Below are 20,236 nucleotides of genomic sequence, written 5' to 3'. Positions count from 1 at the left end.
GAAATGGAGTTAAGAATAAGACAGAATTTGTAGCACAAACAAAAGTGTATAATTCAGGAACACAGTAATAGAACAAGTACAACAACTTACATATCGGTATAATAGAATGAAGTCTCGTCACTGAGAACGGCTATGATATTGAGACATACATGAGAGGAACAATACACAGACTGATAACGAACAACATTTAATAACCAGGTCTGGCGTTCAAGTTCAATCGGCATACGACACTCTCCCCCCCCCCCCCCCTTTGGTTGAAGAGACTCCCGTCTCATGGAGTTTGCCCATAGCGGTCAGGCGGTCGTCTTGGTCTCTGTGATCTCCTAACCGTTTGATTGTCGCAGGTCGCATTTGGAGGTTCCACTAGATCTTCAGTAGCAGGTACTGGGAGATAGTCCTCCTCTCTAACAAGCATTGGGTTGTTTCCGCGAGGTCGACTTTGATTTCGGACAAAGGTGTGTTCTCCAACCTTGTCGGGATACCTCTTGACCTTCGTGAGATGAACAACAATCAGTTCATTATCTTCAATCACCTTCGCCATCTTCCGGCCTATCAATTTAACAATTTCACCGATTTTGTACTTGGACCCATGGCTGAATTGTTTCTTGTTACGTTCCACAAGTACCTTTTCCTCCGGCATAAACGGAACAGGACTAATAGGCTGATTCTTGGAACAATTTGACGTGTCAAAAGCGGAAATGTCTGTTCTTGGCCGAAACTTAAGCAAACGTTCTGCTGGACTATACCCGTGCACTGGAGTATTCCTTAATCTGCCTAAAAGCTCAAGAACGAATTTGTCCATCTCTCTCAACGTGATGCATGAACGATTTGAAAAGTTCTTTTCTAGTAAGTTCTTCACCACCCCAACATTCCTTTCAGCTAGACCATTTGATTGGGGGGGGGGGTGTACGGAGCTGAGTGAAGAAGCTTGATATTCCTCTTTGAGCAATAAGAGTTGAACTCTGAAGATGCAAATGGTTGGCCATTGTCTGTAACATAGGTTTTCGGATATCCAAAGCATGAAGAAAATTCATCTAAATAACCAATCATGGTGTCAAATTGCATATTCTTCACTCTCCATACCGATATCCAATGAGAATAAGCGTCAACCAGCAACAGGAAATTCATGTCTGAGAAATGGAAGAAATCATGATGAACACGCTCAAAAGGCTGTGATGCAATAGGCCACGTTTCAAATGCAGTACCCGGTACGTTGGGCCTGTTATTGTATCGCAAACATGTGTCACACAAAGACGTAACCCTCTCAATATCTTCGTTCATCGTGTTCCAGAAGAACGATGAACGAGCTATTTCCTTCATTTTGCATGTTCCCTGGTGGAATTAGTGCAACAGAGTTAGGACACTTTGGATACAAGATTCAGGTACGACCAGTCTTTCGCCCACGAAAACACATCCCTTCTGTATGTGGACATCATATCGCCTGTCGAATATTTTTCTGAGGATGACCTTTTGTTCTCCCGATGAATTGTGGCCATCTCACTTGAACATATTCGAAGACTTTAGAAAGCTCAGGATCACGTTGTGATTCCAGCGAAATGCGCGTCAACACCGAAGATTCAATAAGATTAAGGACAACCGGCTCAGCTGTCAACTGACATGCGAAATCATCATAATAATCATGAACTGGATCATCTGCAACACAAATTCTAGACAGTGCATCAGCCAACTCAACATGAGGCGTGTAAACAGTTTTGAAGTCATATTCTTCCAATACTAACTTCCATCTTTTGATTCTGCTGATGGCTAAAGCAGGCAGGTTACTTCTAGGATCCAGCAGGTGAGATAAAGGTTTCGAGTTGGTGAACGCAACAAAATGTCATCCAATGAGATACTTGTGAAAGTATTTGACTCCACGGACTAATGCAAGTGATTCCCTTTCCAATTGAGTGTAGTTCCTTTCTGCAGCGGATAAAGTACCGGCCATACACATGATAGGCTTAAAGACTCCGTTTATCTTGTGCATTATAGCTGCTCCCGTAGCGGTAGGAGATGCATCCGACTTGAGGTATAAGTCTTTGTAAGGATCATATACAGTACGTACTAAGTCCTTAGATAGCAGATCCTTGACATCCTGGAATTCCTTCTGATGAACATCTGTCCATGACCAGCGTACCCTATTCTTCAACAAATCATATAAATTGGCAACACAGTCAGTTAGGTTTGGCAAGTACGAAGCGTAATACGTGACCATACCGAGAAATGACTTCAATTCGCCAACATTGGTGGATGGCTTACACTGAATTATTTTATCAATGTTTTCTTTCAGAGGACGAATTCCCTCATGTGAAAGAGAATGTCCCAGATACTTCACATTTTGCACGAAGAACACAGACTTTTGTTCATTTATGCGGATGCCATAATCGGAGAAAAGATTCAGCATTGTCTACACCCATCAATATCTGCTCCATCGTGGCTTGGAAAATGGCACTGGCAGAGTTTACTCCAAAGGGAAGCTTCAACTGTCTGAATAACCCGAATTCCGTGTTGAAGACAAGGACCTTCTGAGCCTGTAGAGATAGGCGTAACTGAAGGTAAGCCCTTCGAAGGTCGAATGAAACGAACCAACTGCAACCAACCATCTTGTTGAAAAGGTCCTCTATTTTAGGTAACGGATGTCCCATCATCCTAAGTTGCAGATTTACAGTGTTCTTGTAGGACACACATAGCCTTAATTCACCGTTTTTCTTACGAACAACAACAAGAGGAGAAGCCCACGATGATGATTTGATAGGTTCAATGACTCCGTCACTAAGCAACTTCTGTAATTCATCCTTGACTGGTTCCTTAAGCGAGTACGGGACGTCGTAATATCTCTTGAACACTGGTGTAGCATTGTCTTTCAATGGCAAGTCTATCTCGAAGCGCTTGATCGACTTGGACATGTCACCATCAAAAGGTATAGGAAAATCTTTCCTTAGATTCGCAACCAGTTCTTTTATTACTGATGATTCAACAGCAGTTGCAACCATCTGAGGAACATGTGGAACAAAACTGTTTCGCCATTCAGGCATGAAAATATCAATCCAAGACAAACCTATAATCGCACGATTCAATTTTGTCTTTACAATAATCATATCTAAGTTATGTTTCATTCCTTGAAATACAACTTCAACGTTAACTTTTCCTAAAACACCAAGATTATTATTACCATTTGCTGCTTTCAAGATGATAGGACCTCGCAATGAAGATTCAAATTCTCTACTGTCAATTAAAGTATAAACAGAACCTGTATCCACTAGGAATGGAATCTTAGAATTGTTGACTTGTAAGTCGATAAACAACAATCCCTGTGTATGCCAAACAGATTCACTTTCTTTAGTAACTAAAGTAGTGAAAATTTCTGGACACTGAGCGTTACATTGGATACCAGCGGCGCTGTAATCAACAAATTCGCTCTTAGATTTTTCTTCTTGAATATCTGCAAATTTGTGATCTATGGGAATGCACGGCACATTAAAATCTGAAAAATGTGATTGTTTGAAATTGCTGAGATTATTTGGTACAATCGTAGGTTTTGAATTAGCTGGAACATTGATAGATCTTTCATTGATACGTGTGTGAAGCACAATGTTTGTGCTAGAAACCAATTTGTTTTTGCTGGAATTGTTATATTCTCTCTTCTTGCAGGCTGTTAAGAAATGATTTTTCTTTTTACAATAAAGAATAACAATTATCACACGGTTTACCAGAATCATTGTTTGATTTGTTACCAATATTCCTTGTATCAGTTCTATTTTGTCTGATGTTCATTCGAAGATTGCCCTTGTACCTGTTTTGGATTTGCGAAGTGAATTCAGTCGGAGTTTCAGAATGTTCCACAGCATTCTTTGAGTGACTTTGGTTAACAATTCCCTCATTTAATTCTTGCTCGTTGAGATTCATGGCCGTATCTATTGCCTTTTTCAAAGTCAAATCAGGATCTGATAACAGTCTATTTCTAACACGCACACTTCTCATACCAAGAATAAATACATCGCAACACATTGAATCAATGAGATCACAAGAATCACATTTTGAGGCTTGCTCTTTGATTTGCACAATGAAATCAGGAATGCTTTGATTACACTGTCCAACAAAATTGAAGTTTTTGTCTGTTGGGGGTGATTCTAATTGAATTTGATGTGCTGATTTCAAATCTAATTACAGAATTTATCCATCACCCATGAAATTTGAGTAACAGGGTACATACAAATCTTATATAGCCTTATAGTGATACGATGCAATATTATTCACAATAGCATAGCTAGAATGTCTTCGAACTTGATTTTCGACTGTATTTTGCCTGAGAAACATCTCTTTTTAGTGTCCAGCAATAATCTGCCAACATATTTGGAGTCCATTTTCCCTGGTATCGCCTTTCCATTTCACCAATATCCTGGTGGAAATGTTCTCCATGTTCGTCGCTCATTGTCCCAAGGTTTTGCGGGAAGAAACGAGGTGGGAGTCTAAAAAGTGTATCTTCAGAGACATATTATACCCCAGAGCATGATAGTTCTGAATCAAATTATTGACAAGTTCTCTGTAATTTCCTGACTTGTAGTTTCTGAGGAAATTTATGCAAACTTCCTTGAAAGATTGCCAAGCAGCCAATTCCAGCTCATTTAGGTTCTTTTCAAAATCATTATCTTTCATTAGTTTCCTGATTTGAGGGCCAACAAATATTCCCTCTTTTAGTTTCGCCTCAGTAATTCGCGAAAACCTCTCTTTGAAGAACATAAATCCACTACCCTCGCGGTCCATTCCTTTTACAAAATTCTTCATCAGACCAAGCTTTATGTGGAGAGGAGGCAGTAAGATTTTGTCTGAACTTACAAGTGGTGGATGAATAAAATTCTCCTATCCTGCGATGAATGACTCTCTCTTCGGCCAGTTATTTTTAACATAATAATTTTTTCTATCTCTGCTGTCCCATTTACACAGGAAACAGCAAAATTTGGTGTAACCTAGTTGCAATCCTAAGAAAATAACAATAACTTTTAAATCTCCACATATCTGCCAAGAGTATTTACAGTACTGGATATTTGTTAATAACAGTTTCATATTTTCAGGAATATGCTACGGGAATGCTTGGATATTTATTTCAATTGTGCAGTAGCACTCCTTTCAAACTTGTTTTCGAAGAGTGTAAAAACAAACGCCATTCTTCACTTTTATGGACAACACCTAGTGACTCTAATAGATCATCGATGTTACAACAGAAAACAAGGTCCTTATCTTCAGCATACATATCTACAAAGTCTTTTTGGTGTTGCCGGAAAAAAGTAACTAGTATCACTCTCCAACAAATGCCATCCTTTTAATCGCGATGCAAGCAGTTCTGCTTTACCATTACTTAACTCTAGATTTCGAACTAAATCGTTAAGATCCTCTTGAGCTATTAAGTGAGGTTCAGCTGTTGAAACACTCCCCACAAAATCAGGATCACTATGCAATTCGCTACATTTGTTAGCAACACTTTCACTTTCTTCCGTTATACTAATGTGATCTGGTGGACCAGGTATAGGAACTCCAGGTCCATGAGGCACCGGTCGAGTTGATGATTCTAGTGTTGGATATTTCACTGTTTGCCTTGATTTCGAATTTATCCCAGTTATATTTGTCAAGCAAAAATAGCAGTCTGTTATATGATCCTTAGGTTCCTGCCATATCATAGGAACTCCGAAATGCATATTACGAGATCATTTCAGCCAACCACTCAAAAGCGTTACACAGTTCGCACAACAGATATCAGGGGCCCATTTCTTGTTTTCGTCTATCTTATTGTCAAAGTAACACTCTTAAGCTTTTCTTACACGAGGAGTAAATGTTCTCCTATTTGCTTTTAAGGTCAACTCACCACAGATATAACAAAAATTGTTCCGGTCGTTTACGCAACTTCTTGACATGATTCTGTCTTTGATTCGAAACACTCACTGGAACTGAAGAACACTCAGGAAAGCTTCTTTCCTCCAGACAACTTGCTAGTGAAATGAGAAGTAGACATAACAGTCAAATCACAGCATTGTGTTGAAAATTTAATCATTGTCAAATTTTATAGTTGGATTGTTTAACAAGTTTAATTGTTGTCATTCATGCAGACATCAATGGCATAAAGTTACTAGTGTATTGTTGGAGCAAAGACATAAAAATATTTTAAATATTGCCTACTAATCAGCTAATTATGGACTGCATGCTGCAATAATAATACAGAATTATGTTTTTATTGTTACAAAAAAATGGTGGGTGATTGACAATTTCTGACTTCATTTTCGGAATTAGCAGGTGGCAAAACATAAAGAACCGTTGAAATTTTACTTTTAACAAAACCATTGTTGGACAGTGTTATCTTTCTGTTTAATAAGAAAGAACTTATGCCTTTCAAGTACGAGATTCTTCTTGGGCTCATAATGGCGGATCAATGTTTGTCGAATTTGAGCAAGACTGAGCTCTGATATTGATTTAGGTTGTATGAGATTGTATAAATCAGCATACGTTCTGTGCCCCATTGCTGCTAATAGAACATGTTTAGCCTTATCATCGGGAATGTCTGAAGCTTTGCAGAAATGCTCGAATCTATCGAAGTATTGTTTAATACTTTCCTGCTCTCTGCAGAATTCAGAAAATTGTGACAACTTTTGCATTGTGTACAGAGATTCTTACCTCCAACAGACAGCTTGAAGAACATTCACAAGAAACATGTAAAATTATGAGAAGTAAGTATCAAATGAAGTTTCCAAGATCCTCGTCGCCATTGTTGAGTTTCAGGTTCTTTCAGTTCTTCAATTATCCGAGAAATGGAGTTAAGAATAAGACAGAATTTGTAGCACAAACAAAAGTGTATAATTCAGGAACACAGTAATAGAACAAGTACAACAACTTACATATCGGTATAATAGAATGAAGTCTCGTCACGGAGAACGGCTATGATATTGAGACATACATGAGAGGAACAATACACAGACTGATAACGAACAACATTTAATAACCAGGTCTGGCGTTCAAGTTCAATCGGCATACGACAATAATGGCAAACTGTTTTCCAGGTGACGCAGATTTGACGAAAAATGTTGACGCCACAGGAAAAAACTCCGTGTGTAGCCTGGTTTATAGAGACAAAGTCCGATACCCAAGTGCAACGAAACGTTTGGACACAGTATGGAAGGGAACCACCGTCCCGACCCACCATTCGGGCTTGGCATACGTCATTCATGGAAACGGGTATTGTTCTCCATAAACAGGGGGCAGGTCAGCCATCTGTGTCAGATGCCAACATGGACATGGTGCGGCAGGCGTTTGCAAGTAGTCGGACAAAATCAGTGCATACGGTGGCCAGAGAGTTGGCAATGCCACGTCTGTATGCCTACAAGGTGCTTCAGGCACTTGGGTATCGGACTTCGTCTCTATAAACCAGGCTACACACTGAGCTTTTTCCTGTGGTGTCCACATTTTTCGTCAAATCTGCGTCACCTGGAAAATAAAAAAAAACTGAGATTTCTTGTCACATGTTGAAAACAGTTTGTCATTATCTAGTATAGTTTTCAAGTTACTCAAGTCTAAAGTTGTAAAGATAATTTATGGACACCCTGTATATGAAAATTAGTTTTTTTTTGTTTTTTTTTACATACTTAGCATACATGTGAATGATCATAAAGATTGTAAATGAAGGAACACCCAATAAAATAAGGAACTTAGGATTCTAATGTTTATTTGTTTACAATCTTCCCACATGCAGCCAGAATGCCACTTTGCTGTATTGCATTAAAAATGCCCCACCAATCAGGCAGCCAAAAAAATCCCCAAAACCTACTATTTGGATAAAACCATTCTACTGTACTAAGTTAAATAATTTCAGTGTAGGAATGTATTACAAAGTTGCATTTTTGTTATAGCAGCAGCAATCCATGTAGAGATCAAAGCAAGGTTGGACGAGCAGGATAATCATTTGCAGTATAGAAGAAGTGCATGAAGGGAAGAGAAGGATTGAACAAGAGGCCAAGGTCTATCAACAACTATGGAGACAGAAGAGGAATTTGATGTAAAACAACTTCAACAGAGACATGACAATAGAATATTGCAACCTGAGAATATTCAGATAATTCCAGTGTAAAATTTCTACTGTATCTATGTATTTGTGCCTTAAGTAATGCTTGTACATGTAGCCTGGTTCACAAGTAGGTATTGAGTAAATGCAATTGTATGGATCGGATTATATTCTAATTGCTGTTCAAGTAAGGTGCCCTATTCAAGAGAGTAGTCCATCCAAGGTACCAACATACACAATTGTTGCCAAAAGTGGATTGACTACTCTCTTGAATGGTCACCTTATTTGAACAGCAATTACATTTAATCAATGCCTACTTTAGAAACCCCTGCTGTGGATGTTCACTAAATTTATTAATAAAAACTCTTACCCTCATTACCTGACACTTGTTTTATTAAATTTTAGCATAAAGTGTTAAGGCATATTTTTGCTAAAAATTGACCAAAATTTGGACAATTTTTGCTAAATTAGTGAATTTTTACTATATAAGTCCAAAATTGTTATTTCTAACAATTATTTATTCACAATAAACTGTCTTCTAGTGAAAGACGAGACCAATGATTTTGTCAGCTGAAACTTCCAGTAGATGGATTTCACTTCCAATGGTTGCAGTGTTGTCTACTGGAACTCGTCCCCGAAAACAGAAGAACAAACATTTTGTCAGTATAAGTTCAAACCAAAAAAATTTTACAAATCCATACACAATGCAAGAAAAATAGGATAACCTAGTAACATTAAGGAGATACTGTGGAACTTCAGTCTGTTCCATTAACAACTATGGAGCAAGATAGAAAAAAAAATTCACAATAAAATATATGCAATTATTGACTATTCATAATTCTAACTGGGTAGAATAAACTAAACTGAGAAGAGGATGGGATTATCTACGAAGTGAAGTGTAAAGAATGTCAGAGTGTGTACATAGGAGAAACAAAAAAAGAGGCTAAAAGACAGGTTGAAACAACATAAGGATGATGTAAGACTTAAAAGAGAAAAATGCGATATTTAAACACACGAGAAACAGGACATAACAGAGTGGGATGAGGCTAAGCAGATAGGAAGGGAGAAGAGTACTAGTGAGAAATAGAGAAGACGACACAATGAACTGGAATGGGGACTGAAGATGAACAAAGAATGGCAGAAAGTACAGTTGACAAGGGAAGGACACCTGCTGGAATGTTCTAGAGGGAACTCAACTTTCTGATAATCTTGTGTCTGGAGGGGAGTGATTTCTGTGTGTATATATATCTTCCTGTTTTGTACCTTGTTTCATTTGTACTGGGTACAGAGACCTTGCTAGAAGGTTGAAATGTTACGTTTAGTTTATGTTTTAAAATCAAATAATTTTTTCTGCCTTGGTCAGCATATTGAGTTTTTCATATCATGGAAACAATGCTTAATGGTGTTTTAACGTTAACATTAATGTTGTGCAAAAAATGTTTGCATTCAACCTGCACAAAGTACGACATTTAAGCATTTTTAACTGGCTGATTACATGGATTTCTAACTACTAATATTTTTTTTAGTAATTTATTCGATGTGTCCACCAACTGCGGGAGGTTATGTTGTCTTGCAAAGGGTCAGTCAATAGAAAACATGCCACCTTGTAAAGGGTTTTCCAAAGAGAACGATATGATTTTACAATGAAATAAAATAAAAACTATTTCAGATACAACCAAACTTTATATATTATTTTGTTTAGTATACTGTGACAATTCATCATGGCTAAATACACGCTTCAAGAACGTTTGGTTATTATCCAAAAATTTTATGAAAATAGACATTCTATTGAACTTGAAACTGATCATAATTTTGGGCAAAAAATTATCATAAAGCTCATTTCTGGTTAAGTGGATATGTTAACATACAAAATTGTCGTTTTTGGTGTGAAAACAATCCACAAGTAATTGATGAGAAGAACTTGCATCCGCAAAACGTCACTGTACTGTTTATGGCATGGTTGGATCATCGGACCATTTTTTCCCAAAACGAGGTAGGAGATGCAGTTGCAGTGACTAGTAAGCGGTACCAATTCATGTTAACAGATTTTTTGTGGCCAAATTTAGATGAAATTGATTTGGAGAACATGTAGTTCCAACAAGATGGTGCCACATGTCACACTGCTAATGCCATTATCGACATATTGCAAGAAGAGTTTGGTGAAAGGATAATTTCAAGAAATGCAACTGTTTGTTGGCCTCCAAGAAGTTGTGATTTAACTCCTTTAGATTGCTTTTTATGGGGTTATTTGAAATCTATAGTCTATGCAAACAGACCACGAAACCTTGATGCATTAAGTTATTGCACAAAGTCATCGAAAATTGGGTTCATCGAATTCACTCGTGTGCACAAAGTCGAGGTGGACACTTAAATGATGTGTTATTCAAAACAATGTAATAAACTATGCTTCAAAATAATATAAAAAGTTTGGTTGTATCTGAAATAGTTTTTATTTTATTCCATTGTAAAATCAAATCATTCTTATTGGAAAACCCTATATATCTCGACGCGTAGATGCTGCGGCTCTGCAAAACTCCTGCTACTAGAAGAGAGTTTCTTTGTCGCCCGGTAGATGACAGTCACGTCACAGAGTTGTGTGAGCCGTGTCAAGTGCAGTCGTGCAGGGACTTGCCGTCCTGCATATAATGGAGGCCAGTAAAGAAGAGCAGCAAATAGTTGTGCATTTCCTGGTGGGGGAAGGTGCTAGTACCAGAGACATTCACTGTCAAATGACGGAAGTGAATTGGAAACATTGTTTATCTGGGGTGGTGGTGTTGCATGACAACGCAAGTCCACATATGGCCAATGTTATCCTGGACCTGTTACACAGATTTCGGTGGGAAGCACTCCAGCATCCACCTTATATCCCAGACATGTCCCAGTGTGATTATGCCATCTTTGGTGAGCTGAAACGGGCAACACGTAGTCGCCGGTTCAACTCAGATGCAGAGGTGAAGAATGCAGTGAATGATTGGTTGTTGCAGCAACAGCTCACCTTCTTCTACAGGACTGCCATTAACCTACTGCCAAAGTGGTGGGACAAATGCCTCAATGGCTACGGGGATTACTGTTAAGGTGAGCACATAATTTCATAGTTATACAGGGTGGCCTGTTTTCCACTGACTGACCCTTACAATATGCACACACTGGAATTGCCCCTTGATCAGTCGCCATGTTGACTGAGAACATGAGAATCCTACTTTCCTTTGTTTCGGTTTGTTGGAATATATTACTAGCAAGTAATACAATTTTTTGGTATGTGACTTAAGCAATGCATTTAAGGTAATACAAACTGACTCGATTCACAACATAAAAATGTATACATTGATGAATTCATTCTGCTGTAAACTGATATGTATCGTTAACAAACTTCCCAAATTAAAAGACAGACCTAGACCTATAACATACATGGGTGAAGTCTGTAATCAGATTTTAACGAACAAACAAAATGACTCATCATGTGGTGTCGGATCCTGTGTGTGGCAGGCCTTAAATGTTCTTGGTCACTCAGCCGGCATTGATTTATTTTTCAATAACCATGTATATTTACAGGGTGTTGTCATACAACACCAACAAGCTTTCAAGGTGTATCCTGGTCATCTGAGCAAACAAAATCTCTCACTAATGTTTTTCCTCATAATGCTAAGAGAACTTGAAAAAAATAATTGTTTAACGCCTCACTGATGACCAAAGTAGTAACCTTATTGCCTCGTAATCAAGAGGCTACAGGTTGGATAAGTGGTAAGAGGCACATAGTGGTTCGGATTCCACTTTAAAGTATAAATGTAGTCCAATGAGCCTGTTCATAAAGTGGACTCAAAACAAAAAAAAACAAAAAACCTCAAAATCCCCTGAAACATCTGATTACAGACTTCACCCATGTATGTTATAGGTCTAGGTCTGTCTTTTAATTTGGGAAGTTTGTTAACGATACATATCAGTTTACAGCAGAATGAATTCATCAATGTATGCACTGAAGACATGCCTTGTAACTTTTGTCTAAATGTAATAAAATTCCTGACCACAGCCCTTGCATTAATTGGTTTTAGCAGGTGTTCAAGATTTTTTAACCCATACTTCCTCTCAACTCACATTTTCAGTATTCTCATATTGGTACATCAATATATTTTGGTGTGCAATAAATACAGTAACGTTAACAAACTGAAATACCAGGTAACCCTAATACGTACAGGATGGAAAATTTCATTTTTTGAGAGCCCACGGCATTGAAACGAGGACTCCGTGAGAAATTCACAAAGTAGAACATCCTGATGGATTTTGACAATTGAAATATGTATGCATTTGAGGCAAAACTGTACGCTCTTCCCCTTTTAGTTTTTATGAAGTAAAAATATCACCAACAGAAATAATTTCTACTAAACCAAAACTGTTCATACATAAAGGATGTTGCTCTTACCTGTTAAAGTCTGAACGAATGTGTCAGTGTAGCCATCCAATGAGATTGATGTGAATCAGTACCAATGGAGAACCTGCAAAATAATGGAACTTTTTAAGTGATTATTTTAACATTTGTCATAAACAGTACTTACTACTAATGTACAGGGTGTACCAAAAGTCCCATTACCCCCCTTCGAATTGTAGACAAACCTGCAAAATGTTATTTTAACAGCATGCGTATGATGAGAGGATTGTATACCATTAAATCAGACCAATGACCACCATTTACTTCAGAGGATCTGTGTGCACACTGCCATTTTCGTGGCACAGTATTATTCGCCTCCAGGTGCGATGTGAAATCCTCTGTAACACGGCTGGCGTGAGGGAAGCAAATGCACTGCGAACAGCTTCTTGAAGTTCCCCAGTTGTCTGATAACAATTATGGGTGACTTTCTGTTTGATGTGTCCCCATAGCGCATTATCACAAGATGTCAGATTTGGACTTTGGGGCAGCCATTTTAGAGGTTCTGGTAAATTTGGCGATCCTTGTCCAATCAATTTGTCTCTGAACACATCATTGAGGTATTCTCTTAAAATGGTGGCCACCTGAAATCCAGATCTGACATCTTATGTTACGGAGGATTTCACATCGCGCCTGGAGGCGAATAATACTGTGCCATGAAAATAGCAGTGTGCACACAGATCCTCTGGAGTAAATGGTGGTCATTGGTCTGATTTAATGGTATACCATCCTCTCATCATACACATGCTGTTAAAATAACATTTTGTAAGTTTGTCTACAATTCGAAGGGGGGGGGGGGTAATGGGACTTTTGGTACACCCTGTATATAATAGTGAATAACTTCTTGTCTTTCTCAACATTTGTACATACAACCATCAAAAACACTGTTTTTCATAATAATAGTGTATCTGCCTCCACAACCATGATTTACTAGTCACCTGCACTACACACACACACCAATATATTTCCATGTGCATCAAATAATGAGAATTGAAATCCAACTATAGTACCTTTAGCCAAAATTAATTCGAACATTAAAAAATTACTGGAAATATAAGAATGTGTACCTTGTGTGTTGTGTTGCATACAGTATTAACTTCTGTTATTACATTACACTGTTATTACTTTGCATCCAGGAGAATATTGTCGTCGTTCCGGAATCATAAAAACAAACCCTAAAATTAAATTAATTTTATAATTATTTTTAAGAGATAGTATGCAATGCAGGTTTGTTTTTGAGAACAGGGTGTTCACATTTCAGTGTTTTTTTTAAGTCCCTTCTGATTGTGAATGTAACCTCACCAGTGACCATCAGGATTTCAATTAATCAGACAGTGTCCTCTAGATGCTAACTTTTTTGACATTGTTCTATACAACCTTGCTTATTTTGCTGAACCTCATTGAAATTCTGCAGAGTTTTTGCACCTTTGTAGAACAAGAGTTAGTTTGCAACCATAGGGGCTTTGATATTTGTAAACAATAATTTCAGCTAAACGCACGGCCATGAAAACAGGCAACTAAGTAGATTTGTGCTGGTGCCACATATGGAAAAAGAAAGCGAGAGTGGGACAAAAGTTGCTGGTTCCAGCACACTGTGTGGCAATCGGGCTGCGTTGAGTAGTTCGAGCATCAGACCGACCTCTCTCTGGGTCACTTTCGAGCCCCATTCGATAATAGAGCTGGTGATCGTGTGAATTGAAAGTTCATTACAGACCCCAGAAACGGAGTCCCATATCTACAACAAGATCTTTCATTCTTTTAAACCTCCAAACACACGGGGTTGTGCTCCGATGTGACAAAAGCATGAACGTCTGCTACCCGGCTAATTTCATGGGTGTGTTTTCGGGTATATGGGAGTGCTTTACATTATGTCTGAATTTTGAACGGTGTGGTTGGAAAATGAACCTTAATTCACATATTCTCAGCTGAGATTTTATTGGAGCTCAAACAAGCGCTGTTGTGGCAATATTTCAACACTTTCCTGTGCTTTTGACTAGAACATGGCCACTCTTTGGCCAAAGTTCCAATGATCCAATTCTTACAATGTCATTTTATTTAACACAACTAACATACACTACACATGGAATAGAATACAAAATGTCTACATTATGAAATTCTACAACGTACAATGTGAATTACACATAATAGCTGACACAGCAAACACCTTGGATTGAATGTCAAGTTTTCACTTATTTATCCAATATAATAACACATAGAGTTGTTATACAATATAGAAGCAAGTACACAATTAACACGATGGCTGAACTGTCCAAAAATTCCATATACAGGGCTAGCATAAATGATTCATTCATTTTGAAAAGGCTATATTTTCAAAAGTATTACACGTACACACATGAAAGATATATGAAAAGAACCACAAACTCACCAAGTTTATACACCCTCTACGAATGTTCGATATGTGCCCCTTTGGTTACATGACACACGTCCAGACGATACTCGAGCTCATTCCATACATTTTGTAGCATAGTCCTGTCAATGGTCTGCACTGCAGCACTGATGCGTTCTTTGAGCTCGACTAAGGATTGCGGTAGTGGGGGTACGTAAACAAGGTCCTTAACAGGAAGAAGTCCCAGGGCGTTAAATCAGGAGATCTGGGAGGCCAGGGGAACAAAGCTAGGTCATCCTCACAAATACGCCCAATCCAGCAATGCGGAAGTTCATTGGTTAGGTAGTCACGAACTGGGATGTTCCAATGAGGGGGTGCCCCATCTTGGAAGACAAAATCCCTGAAGTCAGCACTGAGTTGCGGGAACAACCACAACTGCAACATATCCAGGTAACATTTACCGGTCACAGTTTGCTCAGCGAAGAAAAACGGCCCATACATTGTCTGGATGTGTGTCGTGTAACCAAAGGGGCACATATCGAACATTTGTAGAGGGTGTATAAACTTGGTAAGTTTGTGGTTCTTTTCATATATCTTTCATGTGTGTACGTGTAATAGTTTTGAAAATATAGCCTTTTCAAAACGAATGAATCACTTATGCTAGCCCTGTAGAAAAGAACCATGAAAAGTACAGAAACGTTTGCCAAAAAAAGATAATGGAAGTCCTTGTTTGAGCTCAATATATCCATTAGTTTGTAGAACACATGCAATATGCACAATTAAAAAAAGATTACGCTAAAGAAATGTGAAGGGACTACACGGGTGATAACTGATTCTATTTGGTAACATCATGAAAGGCAGGGAGAAGATGGGGGAGACTTGAAAATTTTAAATCACATCATGCCTTGTCTGACAGGTCTCAAAATCAAGCAAACTTTACAGGAAACATTTTTTGTGTGGGGCATGAATATACACCTAAAACTGATTTGAGATTTCTTTGCATAATCAAATTCACAATGAACTATTATTGTAGATTGGAATAAAAATGAACTATCGGTACTTTTCTATTTTCTAGTACTGATGACTACCCTACTATGCATTTAAATGTACAAAGTGATTTTACCACATTCTTAGCATGTCACAAAAAATATATACAATATATAGCAGCAGTCTCTCACACATTCTCGCAGTCCAATGTGGTGGCCCACACTAAAAAAATATTTCTTTCAAAAGTTGTTGGAAATTACGAATCAGGTACTGTACATAACTTATCCACTTATAAATTTCAAAATGGAGTTATAGTCTCATCAAGCATAATATTCTGTTTCCTCACCTATTTGTTCTACTGAGGGTAATACTGTTTTACATAAATTAAGTCTATTTATACACAACTTTGCATGTATTTTCTTTGGTATTCAGTTATACTGTAAAAGGGAAAGTTTCGATGTAACAATATATACAGGAAAATTTAAACCTTTTGCAGACAGCAGGGCAGCATATTTCCGGCCACCATGTGGCAGCAATAAACATGACATTTTTCAAAACAACACATGATATTTCGGTTTTGTTTTTCTTGTTCATTGGTACATATATGAAGGTGTGACGTTCAAATTGCAAAACAATATATTCATTGTTACTATTATTAACAAGTTTAAAAAAAAAAAGTTCGTTGTTTCGCTTTAACATGCAATAACGAGAACGAAACAAATGTTAATCTGTGGAACTGCATGTCACGTGTAGAGGTGGGAAAAAAGCCATCACCTGATTCCACAATTAATTGTTGCTACCAGTGACACAGTGGGCATATTGTTAAGTAATCACTTTTTTTTAAAAAAAAAAAAATGATCCTCATAAGACAATTCAGGCCACCCTATTTTTTATATAATTGGGAAACTTACAAATTTTGCAACTACAGAATTGCTATGTATCTGGAAAACAGGGAAATGTCAGAGAATTTTGCAGATTGTCTGGAATTTACGTGCATTTTGGAGTCTGCAAGAGAAATAGTTGCAAAATGAACAAGTATTTCACTTCCACTTCTGGATTCGGTTCTTATGATTCTCAGTCTTATGCAAAATTTGGTTCCTTCAAATTTCTGCAATAAATTTTAATTTTTATAACTCTAGACATTAGAAAGAATATCAAAGTAAACCTTGCAGTCCAGATATCTGATTGATAAGTAAAGTACATTGACAATACGATCATAATTATCGGAAAGGTTGGTTAAGATGAGGTTATCGTCCATTATATATCTAATCATGTTGACTGCCGTAACTAGAGGTTTAATGTGGGATTGGGAAGGGAAATTTTATAATGCAGACATTTGAGACCATTTCCCTTCAAAGGAAGAAAATCTCGAATTCTGCCCACGATTTTCCCCTCAAGTGATTGTTTTTGCACTTCTTGATTAAAAACTTAACTTCAAGAAGTTTCAGGGATATAGTGCAGAAAATATCCAGAATTAAATACTTTTAAATATGACACTTTGGAGTTTCCCAACTCATCAGGATCTGACCATGACAGTTCATGCACCATCATTTTGAATTTTTTTTTACAGTATTCATCGACGGGTAATAACATAGATCAGATACTAAGAAGGAGAGCAGATTAAGTGGCCTGTTTGATATCTGTGAAATGTGGAAAAGTACAAAAAACAAATAGCTATTCATAAAAAAAATTATAGATGTTTATGGAAAGTAAGGAAGGCAAAATAAGTTTCCATTTAAATAGTTAACACAAGTCTGAACTCATCAACAACGCCGAATTTGTTTCAATGGTATGAAAAAAATCCTTCAGGCACCCTTGATCACGTGCCTCCACTAGGTATTGGACCTGGAACCCTTTGATTACAAGAAAATGATGTTGCCACTACATCATGAGGAGGCCAAAAGAGTGGGAACAAAAACAGTGAAAAAAACTTAGTAGCTAAACTATTTAATTTACTGAATGGTTATGTAAAAATTGTGGTTCAATCAGGAATCAAACCAGGGCATTCCGTGCCAGTGTTCTCCCACTAAGCCAACCTCTGGCCTCCCCAAAATTTAGATCTCTGCAAAAGTTTATAGAGTCCATTTCAGGTACACTGCAATTTTCTTACAACATTTCAGTGAAAATTAGCACAATGATTAAACCACTAAATGTCTATTTTGTTCCTGCCAAGTTACATAAATTTTCAGTCGGTACATACATTTGTGTCAGGGTACAACCAAGGGTATATGTTCTGGCCCTTAGGATAGGCTCCTGACTGAGCCATCACACTCTGAAGCTAGAAGGCCACTCCCTTGCCGCATGTTGTCACGCCGATCTGACCCTTCCAACAGCAGCCAGTGCTGTTCGTTCGCAGCCCAGTTCACGATATTGCTTCTACGTACGTACGTACATTACTATGTAATGTTGAGCAGAATGTTGTTGAACAAGAATAGTAAATAAGGAGATACAAATCTGATGAAAGTCAATTATTTTAATATACCAAAATATAAAGTAATATGTACATTGTAATAGATTAGTTCTGTTCGAACACCTAATTTTTTCCCTCGAAATGTAGTGATTTACATTTATGTACGCACAATTCTTTGCATTTTGATCTTAGCATTGAAGCACATTCTAAAGAAATGTATAAATAGACAAAATTTAGGAGGATTTACAGATTTTCAGACAGAGATTATTTTGAACAAGTTAAGACACGTACATTTATTCATTCATTGTCATTGTTACATTTAACGTGGAGAGGCAGTAGACAGACAGAAACATCTATCTTTTTTTTTTTTTAAAAAAAAAAGAATGAAAATCGTACACAGTATAATTGCTATAGGTTATACATTTCTTAACCTTACTGCAATGCATAGCTCTAACATATTCACTGACCAAGTCAATCATGTATCCCTTGAATTCACCCTCCCGGGCTGAATTTTGTATTTCATTAGGCTATTTTAGATCCATGTCTACCGCCTTAAAATTTTAAAATCACAATAAAAAATAAAATCATTCTGAAATCTCAAAGTGTCTGATGGAAATTGAAACACCAAGAACATACGTTTCCTGAGCTCATTCTCAAATGTACTGGCAAAATCTCACAATGTAAGTAAGCTACAACTACATCAATACCAAGCAGGTTAAATAAATCACCTCTAAGCAAAATGTAATAATGTGAAAAAAATCTCACGCTAAATAAACGCAAAGATCCCTCTCCCATTAAGCAGTCCCCTCACATAAATGAAACTCAAGCATGCACACGATGTAAGTAATCTACAATTACATAAACACTAAGCAGATAAAATAAAAAGTAGGTCGCCTTTAAGCAAAATATAATAATACTCTCATCCTAAATAAATGCAAAGATCCCTCTCCCCTTAATTAAGCAGTCCTGTCACAAAATATTATCAAGCTACAACTACATTAATACTGAGTAGATTTTAAAAAAATGACCTTTAAGCAAAATGTAATAATATGAAATAATCTCAGGCAAAATTATTGCAAAGATCCTTCCACCCCTCAATTAAGCAGTCCCCTCACCATAATAAAACTCGGACACACAATGTAAGTAGGTTGCAATTACATCAGAAGTAAACAGATTCATGAAATTTAATCAACTCCAAACAATATCACGTAAAATAAATGTAACATTTCAATTTAGTAGTACCCTCTAAAAAAAAAAAACACTAACATAAAGACACAAATGTAAGTAAAGTACAGGGTGGGTGAAAAGTCCCTTACCACCCCTTGTAAAAATAGTTTTAGTGGAAATTGATGAATAACAACCATGTGTGACCACATTAGGCCTAGGGGGAAGTCATAAGGTGGGGGTGCCCTTGACGGCTGCCATCTTGAAAGCCGCCATCTTGGATACAAGTCCAGTTTTGTAAATGGGAAGGTAGGCATGCGATACATGATTTTAGGCTAGAATTTGATAAGGAAAACAATGGTGAAGTCGTAATGTTGAAATCTTCATTTTATAAAAAGTTACAGGCATTCAAATGTTAAAATCACACCTTCATTTTTTATTTGTTGCAGGTGCCTAAATCATGCCACTAACCACAGAGGAGAGGAAAGAGTTAATAAGGGCATGGGGTGGAAGGAGTGCAAGGGTTGTAGCAGCTGAATTTAATGAACGGCACCCAGATCGACATCCTGTATCTCATGTGAGTGTTGCCAACCTCTTCCAGAAATTCATGGATACTGGTTCAGTAGCGGACAAACCCAGGTCTGGAAGACCCACTACTGCAACAGACGAAGGCACAACCATAGCAGTGTTGGCATCTGTTGCAACATCACACCGCAGTACTCGTCGCCTCTCAGCGGCATGTGGTGTCAGCCGTACATCCATCAGATGCATCCTAAAGAAAAACAATTGGCATCCGTACAAATTGCAACTTCAACATTATTTATCAGAAGACGACCCAGATCGACGCCTGGAATTCTGTGACTGGGC

General features: G+C 37.6%; 1 protein-coding gene and 1 long non-coding RNA gene across 2 annotated transcripts in view; both read left to right on the top strand.

Annotated features, from left to right (window-relative positions):
* Positions 1-8,132, top strand: part of LOC146003529 (uncharacterized) — a 40,461-nt gene extending 32,329 nt beyond the window's left edge. The window contains exon 7 of the long non-coding RNA XR_014443827.1: positions 7,890-8,132. This is a non-coding gene — a long non-coding RNA (uncharacterized LOC146003529). The remainder of the gene's footprint in view (positions 1-7,889) is intronic.
* Positions 8,133-10,686: 2,554 nt separating this feature from the next.
* Positions 10,687-11,115, top strand: LOC146003825 (histone-lysine N-methyltransferase SETMAR-like). Its single transcript, XM_083142249.1, has one exon. The coding sequence runs from the start codon at positions 10,687-10,689 to the stop codon at positions 11,113-11,115; it is 429 nt and encodes a 142-aa protein (XP_082998375.1).
* Positions 11,116-20,236: the final 9,121 nt, after the last annotated feature.

The sequence above is a fragment of the Lepisma saccharinum genome, chromosome 20 (assembly GCF_977018435.1).
Source record: "Lepisma saccharinum chromosome 20, izLepSacc3.1, whole genome shotgun sequence".
NCBI classification, from domain to species: domain Eukaryota; kingdom Metazoa; phylum Arthropoda; class Insecta; order Zygentoma; family Lepismatidae; genus Lepisma; species Lepisma saccharinum.
This window is presented reverse-complemented; position numbering and strand designations above follow the sequence as displayed.

Coding starts and splice junctions, on each gene's coding strand:
- LOC146003825 (XM_083142249.1), top strand. CDS start 10,687: ATGGAGGCCAGTAAAGAAGAGCAGCAAATAGTTGTGCATTTCCTGGTG.